This window comes from Rhinatrema bivittatum, chromosome 12, assembly GCF_901001135.1.
Source record: "Rhinatrema bivittatum chromosome 12, aRhiBiv1.1, whole genome shotgun sequence".
Taxonomy (NCBI): Eukaryota; Metazoa; Chordata; class Amphibia; order Gymnophiona; family Rhinatrematidae; genus Rhinatrema; species Rhinatrema bivittatum.
Window position 1 is genome coordinate 71,135,970 of NC_042626.1, and position 13,702 is coordinate 71,149,671.

The 13,702-nt window shown below is 45.6% G+C and overlaps 1 protein-coding gene across 2 annotated transcripts in view; it reads left to right on the forward strand.

Annotated features, from left to right (window-relative positions):
- KRT222 (keratin 222) overlaps positions 1 to 13,702 on the forward strand; it is a 200,423-nt gene that overhangs the window by 353 nt on the left and 186,368 nt on the right. For both annotated transcript variants that reach the window (XM_029574011.1, XM_029574012.1), the window contains exon 2: positions 11,999 to 12,081. In XM_029574011.1, the coding sequence (XP_029429871.1) occupies positions 11,999 to 12,081 (83 nt within the window). The remainder of the gene's footprint in view (positions 1 to 11,998; positions 12,082 to 13,702) is intronic.

The following is a 13,702-nucleotide window of genomic DNA, read 5'->3' on the forward strand; positions in this document are numbered from 1 at the left end:
ATGGGGCACTTCATGTGTCAGAACCATTGATGATGTCACCTAGTTGTCTAGCTACTAATCCTGTTGTCCGGCGAGAATACCTGTTACAAGTAAACAACTTTGCCTTATGAACTTTTTAGGGGACACTGAGCGTCACAAGATCATTTTTGCCCCAGTCTAAAGCTGTCAAGGTGCCTGCATAGGTTTCACTCTAGCATACCTCATCTTTCTCAGATGCTTGAGTAGTTGTGTGAGTGCCTGCTGTTCTGAAAAGACCACCCTCCTAACATTTACTGTAGAAGTGAAAGGGTCTGCTGGCTTTTACTTCCTTTCTAGTGGCTTTTCAGTGGCTCACAAGAGTCACAGTCGATATCAGTGAGTCCTTTCTGTATACATGTCAACTTCTTTTTTCCTGATACACAAAGGGGTAGATTTTAAAAGTTATGCTCGTGCGTGTTATAAAATCCAGGGTCGGCGCGCACAGAGGGGGAGCACAATTGTGCAACCTGTGCGTGCCGAGCCGAGCAGCCTGCTTCCGTTCCCTCTGAAGCCTCTCCGAAATCGGAGCGGCCTCAGAGAGAACTTTTTTCCAGCCCCCCCACCTTCCCCTCCCTTCCCCTCCCTTCCCCTACCTAACCCATGTCCCAGCCGTAACTAAACCTCCCCCACCTTTGTTCAGAAAGTTACGCCTGCCCGCGCACCGGCCAGCTGCCAGCGCACCATTCCCCGGCCCGGGGGCTGGTTCGGAGACCTCGGCCATGCCCTCGGAACCCCCCTGGGCTGGCACCATGCCCATGGCCCTGCTCCCGGAATGCCCCTGAATGCCGCACCGCCCCGGACATGCCCCCCGACATGCCCCCAAGCAAAGCCCGGGACTTATGCGCGTCCCGGGGCTTTGCGAGCGCTGGCGGCCTATGCAACATAGGCGCGCCGGCGCAGGGCTTTTAAAATCTGCCCCAGAGTGCCTATGTACTAGGAAGAGGAGCAAAAGATTCCAGTGGGAGCACTGAGAGGAGAGGATCACCTTGCTGGAGGCTGAAAGGAATCAGAAAGTTTTTGCTTGGGAATTGGCCATTCTGTTTGTTGCTGATTTCCTGAGGGTCTGCAGGAGCGGCCCATTAACATTCCTTTGGCTGTTGGAATTTCGATTTCAATTTTGCTTACCCGCGGCTTGTGGTGATTTCCTGATCCGGGCCTTGGACGGTGACGTCAGGAGGAAGAGCCAGGTAGGCTTTAAAATCCAGCCTATGCTGGCGCGACGGCTAAGCCACGCGTGGCCAAGGGGCGCGCGGCTTGTCCCGGCTTAGCCCGGTTTTGAACGGTTTTGATCGGAGATTAACGACCAGAGCGGCCCTAGAGAACATCTCAGCTAAGTACATTTGTTGTTGTCGAATCTGTTACAATCCTGTTTGGGTATTATGCGTCATGCCTCACACCAAGAGGAAGGCGAAGCTAAGAGAAAATTTGTCTTCGTCTACCTCTAATAAATTGACACAGCCCAAAATTGTGGACTGTTTTCAGACTGTCACTGCACTTACCCCAGAGAGGGCCGCTAATGGTTCAGACCAGGAGCGGGATCTGGACCATTTGGCCACAGAGGCATCTTTAACTCCTGGGGCCCTAGAGAAACCAGACCCATCCTCTATGAAAGTGGATGAAAATCAATCCTTATCAATTGACTCTGTTAATATATCTGGTGAAATTGAAAACATTTCTAAGATATCTGAAATAGAAATACAGAGTCAAGATAAATTAAGAGTTAACTCCTCTGAGCTAGTAGAAGGGAATTTAGGGCCCTTTGATCAGAACAGAGAGAGGGGGGGAGTATTGGGTATTAAAGACATTTCAGTTATTGTTCCTCAAAAGTTTACTATTGAAGAATTAGGCACTATGATGATTAACATGCAAAAGTCTATTAACAATCTTATGTTAACAGTTCAGGATGCTATGAAAAAAGATACAAATACGCAAGAAAAAATTGAAAAATTGGAGAAAAATGTAGACACGTTTGATAAAAAACTGGGGGATATCCATAAAGTCCAAGTAAATTTAATAAAATCAGTGGAGGAATACGAAGGGAAAATTGAAATGTTGGAAAATCAAAATAGAAGACTGAATCTCAGGTTCTTGAATTTCCCCAAAATTCATCTTGCAATGTCAATAGATTTAGTTAACACTATATGAAAAATATTCTCAAATATTCGGAAAACTCTTTACCTCTGATATTAAAACGTTATTATTTACAACAGCCATCTGAGGAAAAAAAAAGAGGAAGGTAAAGCGGAGTTAAATTTGACTGAGTTTCTTGAAAGATCGTTTGAGTCAAAAATTGACACAAGGGCAACATTACTGGTTCAATTCTCTTCTCCTATAGAGAGAGATACAGTGTTAAGATTACACTTTAAATATCAAAAGTGTGACTTTTATGGATATCCCATAAGAATATTCCCAGATGTGGTTCGTACAACCCAGATGCGTAGGAAAAAATGTATAGAAATGCGGAATAAAGTGTTGCAGAAAGGAGCGCAATTTAGCTTAAAGTATCCTTGCAAATGTTTTATTAAACATAAGGAAGCTAGATATGTCTTTAATTTCCCAGATCAACTTAGGATGTATTTAGTAGGGGTGTGAATCGTGTGATCGATTTTCTTAACGATCGATTTTGGCTGGGGGGGAGGGAAATCTTATCATCGTGGTTTTTTGTTTTTTTTTAAATCATTAAAAATCGTAAATCGGGGGAGGGCGGGAAAACCGGCACACCAAAAAAACCCTAAAACCCACCCCGAACCTTTAGAACAAATCCCCCACCCTCCCGAACCCCCCCAAAATGTTTTAAATTACCTGGGGTCCAGTGGGGGGGGGTCCCGACGCGATCTCCCTCTCTCTGGCCACGACTGAGTTGAGAGAAATGGCGCCGGTGGCCCTTTGCCCTTATCATGTGACAGGGCAAAGGTAGCGCCGGCACCATTTTGGTTCCTGGGTCCCGACGTCACGCGTGCAGGAGATCTCCCCCGGACCCCCGCTGGACCCCCAGGGACTTTTGGCCAGCTTGGGGGGGGGCTCCTGACCCCCATAAGACTTGCCAAAAGTCCAGCGGGGGTCCGGGAGCGACCTCCTGCGCGCGGGCCGTATTGCCAATCTTCAAAATGGCGCCGGCGCTACCTTTGCCCTCACTACGTCATAAGGGTGACCGTCGCCCGTATGACATAGTGAGGGCAAAGGTAGCGCCGGTGCCATTTTGAAGATTTTGCCCTCACTATGTCATACGGGCGACCGTCGCCCGTATGACATAGTAAGGGCAAAGGTAGCGCCGGCACCATTTTGAAGATTGGCAATACGGCCCGCGCGCAGGAGGTCGCTCCCGGACCCCCGCTGGACTTTTGGCAAGTCTTGTGGGGGTCAGGAGGCCCCCCCCCCAAGCTGGCCAAAAGTCCCTGGGTGTCCAGCGGGGGTCCGGGGGCGATCTCCTGCACGCGTGATGTCGGGACCCAAGAACCAAAATGGCGCCGGCGCTACCTTTGCCCTGTCACATGATAAGGGCAAAGGGCCACCGGCGCCATTTCTCGCAACGCAGTCATAGCCAGAGAGAGGGAGATCGCGTCGGGACCCCCCCACTGGACCCCAGGTAATTTAAAACATTTTGGGGGGGTTCGGAAGGGTGGGAGATTTGTTCTAAAGGTTCGGGGTGGGTTTTAGGGTTTTTTTGGTGTGCCGGTTTTCCCGTGCCCTATTTAACGATACAATACAAATGCCCCTGACGATAAATCGGAGGCATTTGTATTGTATCGTGCACTCTAACGATTTTGGACGATTTTAAAATTATCTGACGATAATTTTAATCGTTCAAAAACAATTCACATCCCTAGTATTTAGATGCCCACCCCTGATCTCTAATTTTCTGTTAAAGGGGGGTATTGTTTAGAAGGTGTGGGAACAACAACACTGCTTTTCTTTTGGTACATTCTTGTGATTGGCTCCGAATTGGTATTGGCTGTAAATGTTCTCTAGTTTTTCTTTTCATTTCCTCTTATAGGATGGATGTTTCCACCCTATTTATATTTTCTGTTTGTAAATTTTGAAACGCAATTAAAAATAAAATTAAAAAAAAAAATGTTGGGAATTATTAGAAAGGGAATGGTGAATAAAACGGAAAATGTCATAATGCCTCTGTATCGCTCCATGGTGAGACCGCACCTTGAATACTGTGTACAATTCTGGTCGCCGCATCTCCAAAAAGATATAATTGCGATGGAGAAGGTACAGAGAAGGGCTACCAAAATGATAAGGGGAATGGAACAGCTCCCCTATGAGGAAAGACTAAAGAGGTTAGGACTTTTCAGCTTGGAGAAGAGACAGCTGAGGGGGGATATGATAGAGGTGTTTAAAATCATGAGAGGTCTAGAACGGGTAGATGTGAATCGGTTATTTATGCTTTCAGATAATAGAAAGACTAGGGGGCACTCCATGAAGTTAGCATGTTGCTCATTTAAAACTAATTGGAGATGGGGAGTGAGTGGAGTCAAGAGGAGTTGGGCTGCCTACCTTCCCCGAGGTTCCCAGCCCCCAGGATTACAACTGGCCAATGAGAGTGGCTGAGCACGCGGTGGGTAATGCTGGCTGGGCTTGGTTATTGGCTATAAAATCAGCGGTTGTGCACGCCTTGATAGGGGAGTGAGTGGAGGCGAGAGGAGTTGGGCGCCTGCCTTCCCCGAGGTTCTCGGCCCCGGAGGTTTCCAGGATTACAACTGCCAGTGAGAGCGGCTGAGATCGCAGCGGGTGACGCCGGCTGGGCATGGCTACTGACTATAAAATCAGCGGTAGTGCAGCGCCCCGCAGCCGCTGGCACGCGGCTTTTTCCGGCTTCGTCCAGGTGAATCCGGGAGTCTGGTTAAAAGCTGTTTTTCTTCTATTCCTGGTTAAAAGCTGTTTTTCTTCTATTCCTTGATGGGGAGAAAAAGAAAGGCGAAAATCTCAACTTCATCTCCTGTGCAGCAGATTCGCACTGGCCCCATGGACCATCACTAGACTGATGGAAACACTAAGGGGCAGATTTGAAAAGCCCTACATGTGCCGGGCCTATTTTCAAAAGGCCCGGTGGCTCGCATAAAGCACCGGGACGCATGTAAGTCCTGGGGCTTGAAAAAGGGGCAAGGAATGGACAGGGCAGGGCCGGGCCGGAGACTCCAAGAACACCGGTTATTTGCTGCTGTGCCCAGGATCACGGGTCGGCCATCGTTTGGCGCGCATAACTCTGTAAGTAAATTTTTTAGAGGGGTTTAACTTAGGGCTGGGGGGCGGGAGAGTTAGGGGAAGGGAAGGGAAGGTTGGGTGGGGGGGTAGGGAATGGAGGAAAGCAGCGCGGTTCGGTGCACCTCCTTGCACATGCCAACCCCTGATTTTATAACATGCGCTTGGCTGTGCGCGCATGTTATAAAATCGAGCATACATTTGTGCACGCCGGGTAGCGCAGCCTGCCTCCGTTCCCTCCAAGGCCGCTCCGAAATCGGAGCGGCTTCGAAGAGAACTTTCCTTCCGCGTCCCCCCACCTTCCCCTATCTATCCCACCCCCAGCCCTACCTAAATCCCCCCCTACCTTTTGTTGTGCAAGTTACGCCTGCTTGAAGCAGGCGTAACTTGCCCGCGCCACCTCGGCATCCCCTGGCACAGGCCGCAGTGCCAGGGGACTTGGGACCTCCCCCGCCCGCCCCCGAACCATCACCATGCCCCCAGACCCGCCCCCGGACCCGCCCCGGACCGCCCCCAACCCCGGACAAGCCGCCGGACACACCTCCTCCCACCCCTTTTATGAAGCCCCGGGACTTATATGCATCGCAGGGCTTTGCGCGCACCGGCGGCCTATGCAAAATAGGTGCACCGGCGCACGAGAGCCCTGCGCGCGTAAATCCAGCAGGATTTATGCGCACAGGGCTTTTAAAATCTAGCACCTAGAGTATCAATAGATGAACAAGTGAGGAAAATTACTAACTGGGAGAAACATGTGGTTGCTTTATCAGCTAAGGTTCAATTAATGCAGAATTCAGAAAATATGCACATCAGACATAGTATAATTATGCATAAAGAGATTGAATATATGGGAAATTTAATGCGGTCAAAGAATTTGAGAATTATTAATTTTCCTATAACACGATTATTATCTCCTATAGAGATGTTTAAGAACATTTTGAAAGATATATTGCTTTATGAAGATGAGGCATTTCCAAAGTTATCAACAATATATTATTTTCCTAGCAAGATATTGAGAAACCCAGAGGGTCAAAATGTCAATGTAGAAGCATCTCCCAGTTTAGGTATTTCAGCTTTCTTGGAAGAATCTATTGATGTCATAGATAATAGGGCTACACTTTTTGTTTCTTTTTTAGCAGAGCAGGACAAGGATAATTGATTTAAAAAAAATTTTTAGGAATAAAGATGTTCTATTTTGTGGACACAAAATCCAAATATTCCCAGATGTTGCCCGTGCCACTCAAGCAAGGAGGAAATATTTCTTATCTTTAAAGAATCAAGTATTGGCATTAGGTGCAACTTTTTTATTTTAATTTCCCTGTTTTTGTTATATAACATTTCAAGGGAAAAAAAATTGGATTTTCTGATCCTGCACATTTAGAAACGTTCCTTGTGGACAAAAGTCCAGTAGAAATATCAGAGTACGACGCCCATTAAAAAATGAAAGAAATTCCTCTCACTAAGAATATTGCCTTACCAATAGAAGCCATAATATTTAAAAGGGGTTTCTTTTAGGTAATTATCTTTTTTTCTTTTCTCCCCCGTATTATGTGGTATGTATACAAATAATGTTTTCTTGATTTGTATTTTGTTTAAAATATGTTGTTTTTTGTGATACATATTTCCTGTGTTTTCATGAAGTAATCATTGAGAAAATGACAATAAAGTATAAATAAAAAACACAAAAAACTAATCGGAGAAAATTCTTTTTCACCCAATGCACAATTAAACTCTGGAATTTGTTGCCAGAGGATATGGTTAGTGCAGTTAGTGTAGTTGGGTTAAAAAATGTTTGGATAAGTTCTTGGAGGAGAAGTCCATTAACTGCTATTAATCAAGTTTATTTAGCTAATAGCCACTGCTATTACTAGCAACAATAACATGGAATAGACTTAGGGCCAGATTTTAAATGCCCTGCGTGCGTAAATCCGGCTGGATTAACGCGCGCAGGACCCTCGCGCACCGGCGCGCCTATTTTGCATAGGCAGCCGGCGCGCGCACAGCACCGGGACGCGCGTAATTCCCGGGGCTTCGTAAAAGGGGCGGGGGGAGGGGGCGTGTCCAGGGTCATGGGGCGGGGGCGGGGCGCCGGCGCGGGGGCGTGGTCGAGGCCTCCGGACCAGCTCCCGGGTCGGATGATGGCACAAAAGGTAGAGGGGGTTAGATAGGGCCGGGGGTTGGGTTAGGTAGAAGAAGGGAGGGGAAGGTGCGGGGGTGGAAAGAAAGTTCCCTCCAAGGCCGCTCCGATTTCGGAGCGGCCTCAGAGGGAACAGGCAGCGCGCGCCGGGCTCAGCGCATGCAGGTTGCACAAATGTGCACCCCCTTGCACGCGCCGACCCCGGATTTTATAAACACACGGCTACGCACGTATCTTATAAAATCCAGCGTACTTTTGTTCGCGCCTAGTGCGCGAACAAAAGTACGTGCTCGCGCAAATTTATAAAATCTGCCTATTAGTTTTTGGGTACTTGCCAAGTTCTTATGGCCTGAATTGGCCACTGTTGGAAACAGGATGCTGAGCTTGATGGACCCTTGGTCTGACCCATCATGGCAATTTCTTATGTTCTTAGTGCACTTAGTATAGCTGAGTTTAAAAAAGGATTGGAGAAGTTCTTGGAGAAGTCCATTACCTGCTATTAATTAAGTTGACTTAGAAAATAGCCACTGCTATTACTAGCAACAGTAGCATGGAATAGAATTAGGCCTGGATTTTCCATTCTTGCAGAGAATGGTGAATCCGGCGGTAACGGGGGGGCAGGTGGGCGAAGGAGGGTGCGGGCCTGCGAAAGCTGGCAGCAATCGCATCCGCCTCCTCACCGCCTCGACTCCTCCCCTCCCCACCCCGACTCTGCCCCCGGCAAGCTATCGCATGCGAAAAGTGACTTTTTGCATACGAAAGGCTTAGAAAATGATCCCCTTCGTTTTTGGGTACTTGCCAGGTTCTTATGGCCTGGATTGGCCACTGTTGGAAACAGGATGCTGGGCTTGATGGACCCTTGGTCTGACCCAATATGGCATGATCTTATGTTCTCTTGCCTTAGCTTGATGGACTCTATAACAGGGTACCATCAAGCTAGGTCAAGATAACATAGTAGAAATCTCATCTTTTTGAGACTTTCCTCACTCCAAATGATGTCAAATCTTCACTGAGGTGCACTATGCAGTTCGTAATCTCACTCTACATGTAAAACCGGCTCCTAAACCACCACCTGTCCATCCTATACTCACATAAATAGCTGAATATTGTGAAGGCCTCCCCAGAGACTCTCTCTCTACTCCATGCCACTCCACTCCACGCCTCTCCTCTCCTCTCCCTCTCCTAAGCCCAGAAATGGCTGAAATGCAATTTTCCAAATTTATCACAAATTGCATTACAGCCATTTCGGGCACATCGCATAACACCAGGAAAAAAAGGTACAGTTACTTCCAGTGTTAAAACCGTGCAATAGCATGCGTTATGCTATTGCATGGTGCGATATTGCCCCTCATTTAATTAACCGCACCTAAATCCCTCCTTAATCCCACTCCTTCCAAAAATTTGCATTTGCACCGTGCGATAATACTATAATCTCATGCTTTATGACGTTAACATATGCGTTAACGCTTTATCACATGCATTAACGCCATAACGCATTTTGATGAATGACCCTGTATAATGGCTAAATGGTAGGCAGGACAGGGTGTAGCTGGAAGGAACTACTTCTCTAGCTAACTTAGCCAGATGAATAGCAATATTGAAACTTCTCTGGTTACATTATCTGTTTAACTTTAGACCTGCTATTAATGAGCAGGTCTAAAGTTAGCTAACTTAGGCCTGGATTCACCATTCTGTCACAGAATGGTGAATCCAGTGAAAACGAGGGGAGCGGGCCTACGAAAGCCGGCAGCCATCGCACCACCACGGTGTCATTGCTGCCGGCTTTCACACCCAATAGCGCCACCATGAAACGTGGTGCTATTGGGCGCGCTACTGGCGACGATAACGGTGCTTACCTTGTCACTGCCAGCACAGATACCGCCGCGTCCACATCCTCGACGCCCCGACTCCTCCCTCGCCACCCTGACTCCGTCCCGACTCCACCCCCGGCAAGCTATCGCATGTGAAAAAGCCTTACAAAATGACCCCCTATCCAGCTAACTCAGAAGTTATCTGGGTATATTCAGCGGCGCAGCTGCACCACTGAATATCCCAGTTACCTTTACCCCCTCATTTATCAAAATGCGCTAAGGCATTTTCGCATGCGTTAATGGCTTATCGCATGCGAAAACGCCTTTAATGCATGCGATAGCACCATATCGTATGGTGCAATGGAAATCCGAAAAAGAGGAGAAGTGGGCTTACCGTTTTGCGAAGCCCTATTTTCAGGAGCGTTTTGCGTTATGATTGTATCACCTGTTGCGATGTGTTTCACGGATGCCGGTTTAGTTTGAAGCTCCCAGAGCATTCACCTAGCTATGAGAGAGGGAGAGAGAGCCTACCCATAATGCCTTGACCCTAGATACGTATTTATATCTCTATAGGAAAGTCCATCAAGCTAGGCTGAGAGAACATTGCACAAATCTCATCTTTGGGTGAGTTTCCTCACTCCGAGGGTCATCAAATGTTCACAGGAGAGCACTGTTCTGTTCATACGTCTCACATTCAGGCCGATACAGAAAGAAATGCGGGAGAGTGTCCTGTGCGCGTGATACAGTAAATAAAAATATGCTAATTAGGGCCCGCAGTAAAAGGAGGCGCTAGGGACACTAGCGCGTCCCTAGCACCTCCTTTTTGACAGGAGCGGCGGCTGTCAGCAGGTTTGACAGCCGATGCTCAATTTTGCCGGCATTGGTTCTCGGACCTGCTGACAGCCACGGGTTCGGAAACCGGAAGCCGGCAAAATTGAGTGTCCGGTTTTCAACCTGCGAGCCGCGGGCTGATTTTACATTTTTTTATTTTTAATTATTTTTTACTTTTGGGACCTCCGACTTAACATCACCATGATATTAAGTCAGAGGGTGTACAGAAAAGCAGTTTTTACTGCTTTTCTGTACACTTTCCTGGTGCCAAGAGAAATTAACGCCTACCTTTGGGTAGGCGCTAATTTCTGAAAGTAAAATGTGCGGCTTGGCTGCACATTTTACTTTCTGAATCGCGCGGGAATAACTAATAGGGCCATCAACATACATTTGCATGTTGCGGGCGCTATCAGTTTCGGGGGGGGGGGTTGGACGCGCATTTTCGACGCGCTATTACCCCTTACTGAATAAGGGGTAAACTAGCGTGTCGAAAACGCATGTCCAACTGCGGGTTAACAGTGCGCTCCGCCGGAGCACACTGTACTGTATCGGCCTGATTGAATGTCAAAGTAGCCCCTAATCCCTACACTAATACCGAAACCTTACCTCGAGTTACTAGGTGGGCCTCCCATAGAGATATAAATACCTATCTAGGATAAGGGCATTATGGCTAGTCTCTCTCTTGCTCTCTCTCTCTCTCTCTCTCTCCCCACCAGCGGCTGTATGTAGGAAATACCACATTCTGGCACTTATCAAAAAGTGATCACAATTTGCAGTAACTTAGCTCTTTGCATAGGTATAATTGCAATCAACTCCTTATTACCATAAAACACACCCCTTTTCCCATCACATGCGATATTTACCACATTTTGATAAATCCAGGCCTTAGCCAGGTAAGTTTATCCAGCTAACTTACCTAGCCAGCCAGGCTTTGAATATGAATCACAACCTCCCCTGGGAATGCATTCTACTACCCTTTCAGTGAAGACATTTTTTCTAATGTCACTCCTAAGACTACCACTTGATCTAGAACTTCATTTCCACTGAAAAAACTTTGCTTCTTGTATATTATTTATTTATACGTTTGAGTTATTTGTCTCTATTACAGTATATCTCCTTTCTCTCTCTTGTCCTCCAGAGTATATTTATTCAGGTCCTATAGTCTCATTTTATAGGGCTTTTGGGACAGACTCTACATCAATGCATAGCACAAATAGGTACATAATTAATGACAAACATGGAAAATTATTTTGCCACAGCTTTTTATTTGCACCACAAATCTGGCAAAAGGTGTCCTTCTCGGATTGCTGTCAATGGATATTAATGCTGATCTCAAACATTTCTATTATTTATTTATTCACAAATTCTTAGTCACCTAAGGCAACACAGAGCTATATACATGAAGGTAATTTTTAAAGGCATTTCTGCAGATAAAAACAGTGTTGTACCCACAGAAATGGCTTATTATAAAAGGCTTATTATAAAATTGCTTACCCAATATGCAGGAAAACTTATGTACAAAGGACTTGTTCGCACGTAAGTTTACCTAGACAATGTGAAGATGATCCTAGGGGCAGGATTGGAAAAAGGTTTTCACATATCTGAATACGTTTGGATTTTCAGAAGTATATGTGTAAAATTTCAAGAAAAATTTGTGTGTACCAAATAGCAAGTGTAACTTAAGTGGTGTAACTTATATGCATATTTGCCACATAAGTTAGGAGCGATATTAAAAAATTTGCCTTCCTTTACATAAAAATATATACAAATAACAAAAATATCTAGATCACTTTATAAACTGTGGACGAGCAGTCAGGGCAGAATGCATGGTGATTTGGAGAAACAAATATATTCTTCATATTAAAAAGCAAAAAGAGAGGAGATCCATCAGGCAATTTTCCTGCTTTCAATTCTGCATCATATTAATTAATTTAATTAAGAACAGCACAATGCATTCGAAGACAACCAATCACAAAATTCAATATTTCTTTTTCAGATTTCTAAGGTGGGTTTGGAGAATGCATTTCTTTCCCGGAAAATTGATAATAATCAGATGGACCTCCAGCATTTAGAAGACAGGTTGTTATTTCATCTTTATTTTCAAAATAGCAAGACAAGTGGCATTGAGACCCATGTACTTAGGTGCGGCAATGTTCAGAAACATGTGAATATGCGTTAAAGAGGCAAGTAACATGTGCTATTCCATTTGCAAAAGTTTGTGTGTGTTATTATGGACCTTTCCACACGCTGACACAAATACTCAAATAAATACTCCAGAGCTAATTACTGAATGGAATTAAATAAGGCTGCAGCTTTATTCAAGGAAAACCCTGACAGGTAATCCTAACTGTGTACCCAAGCCCTTTGAGTAGCAAATACAAAACCCTGAGACTATAAGATAACTGAGAGAAGGAAAGAACATCCACCCTGCCCCAAGGAAGCAGGACCAGGGGGCCTCACTCTCCTTTAAGGATTTAGGTTGGACCTTCCAGATAGCACACACCATACTAGCAAAACTGCCAGCCCTCCGGACCTGTAATTCAGCCTAACCTGAATACTCTAGCCTGCCTGCTGCCTTGCCAAGGCCCACTACTCAGGCAACATGCAACTGGAGCTGTTTAGTGGGGGCTTGTTGTAGATGACTATGCCCAATAATAAATGCACTCACCTACACACATTAAGGTTCAGGTATCACTGTCAACTGTGACATTGCTAACACTAACTTAAGCAATAATGATATATACTAAGACAATGATGGCAGATAAAGATCCAAATGGGCCATCCAGTCTGCCCAACAAGTGGCTTAGGGTAATAATGCAAGTTTGCTTACTATAAACAGTATTTTCCATAGACAGCAGGATGAATTTGCCAAGACAGGTGTGTGACGTCACCAGACGATGCCAAATGGACCCTTCTCACTTAGCTCATAAAGCTTTTGCTTTACCGAGCATGTACAGGAGTTCCCACACAGATGTTGCCTCATAAACCCCTCAGTCAATTTTAGAGCTAAGTCTGACTAAGTAGTCAACTCTCCAGGGAGGCAGTTAGGTATTTAGCATAGCTAATTCATTTAGCTGTCTAGAGAGATCACCATTTACAGTAAACAAACTTGTTTTCTCCATCAACAAGCAGGGCTGAATTAGTCATGACTTGCGGGTAGTATCAAGCTAAGAGTTGCAGCAGAACTTTTACTCAATAAGCACTATGGAGAACAGACTACTGTATGAGCAGGTTTTGCAAAATTGCTTGTCCAAATTTACTATCACTTCTTGATAGATTATCCAGACAGTAATGGAATGTGAAGATTTGTGAACTGACGACCAGGTTGCAGCTTACAGATGTCTTCAATAGACAGCTCACAGATGAGCCACTGATCCAGGCAGGTCTCTCACATGATCAGCCATGACAGTCTCTGTAATCTGGAGACCTGCTGGCACATAACAATGCATGATACAGTCTGCTAGTCAACTGGATAATATTCATTTGGCAATTGTTATACCCAGATGGCTAGAATTCTAAGAGGTAAATAGATGCAAAGCTTGACGATTAATCTAAGATCTTTTCCTGTAGTAAGTCAAGACTCTTTTATAGTCTAAGGCAGTGGTTCCTAACCCTGTCCTGGGGACCCCCCAGCCAGTCTTGTTTTCAGGATATCCACTATGAATATGCATAAGAGAAAATTTGCATGCAGAGTTGGGAA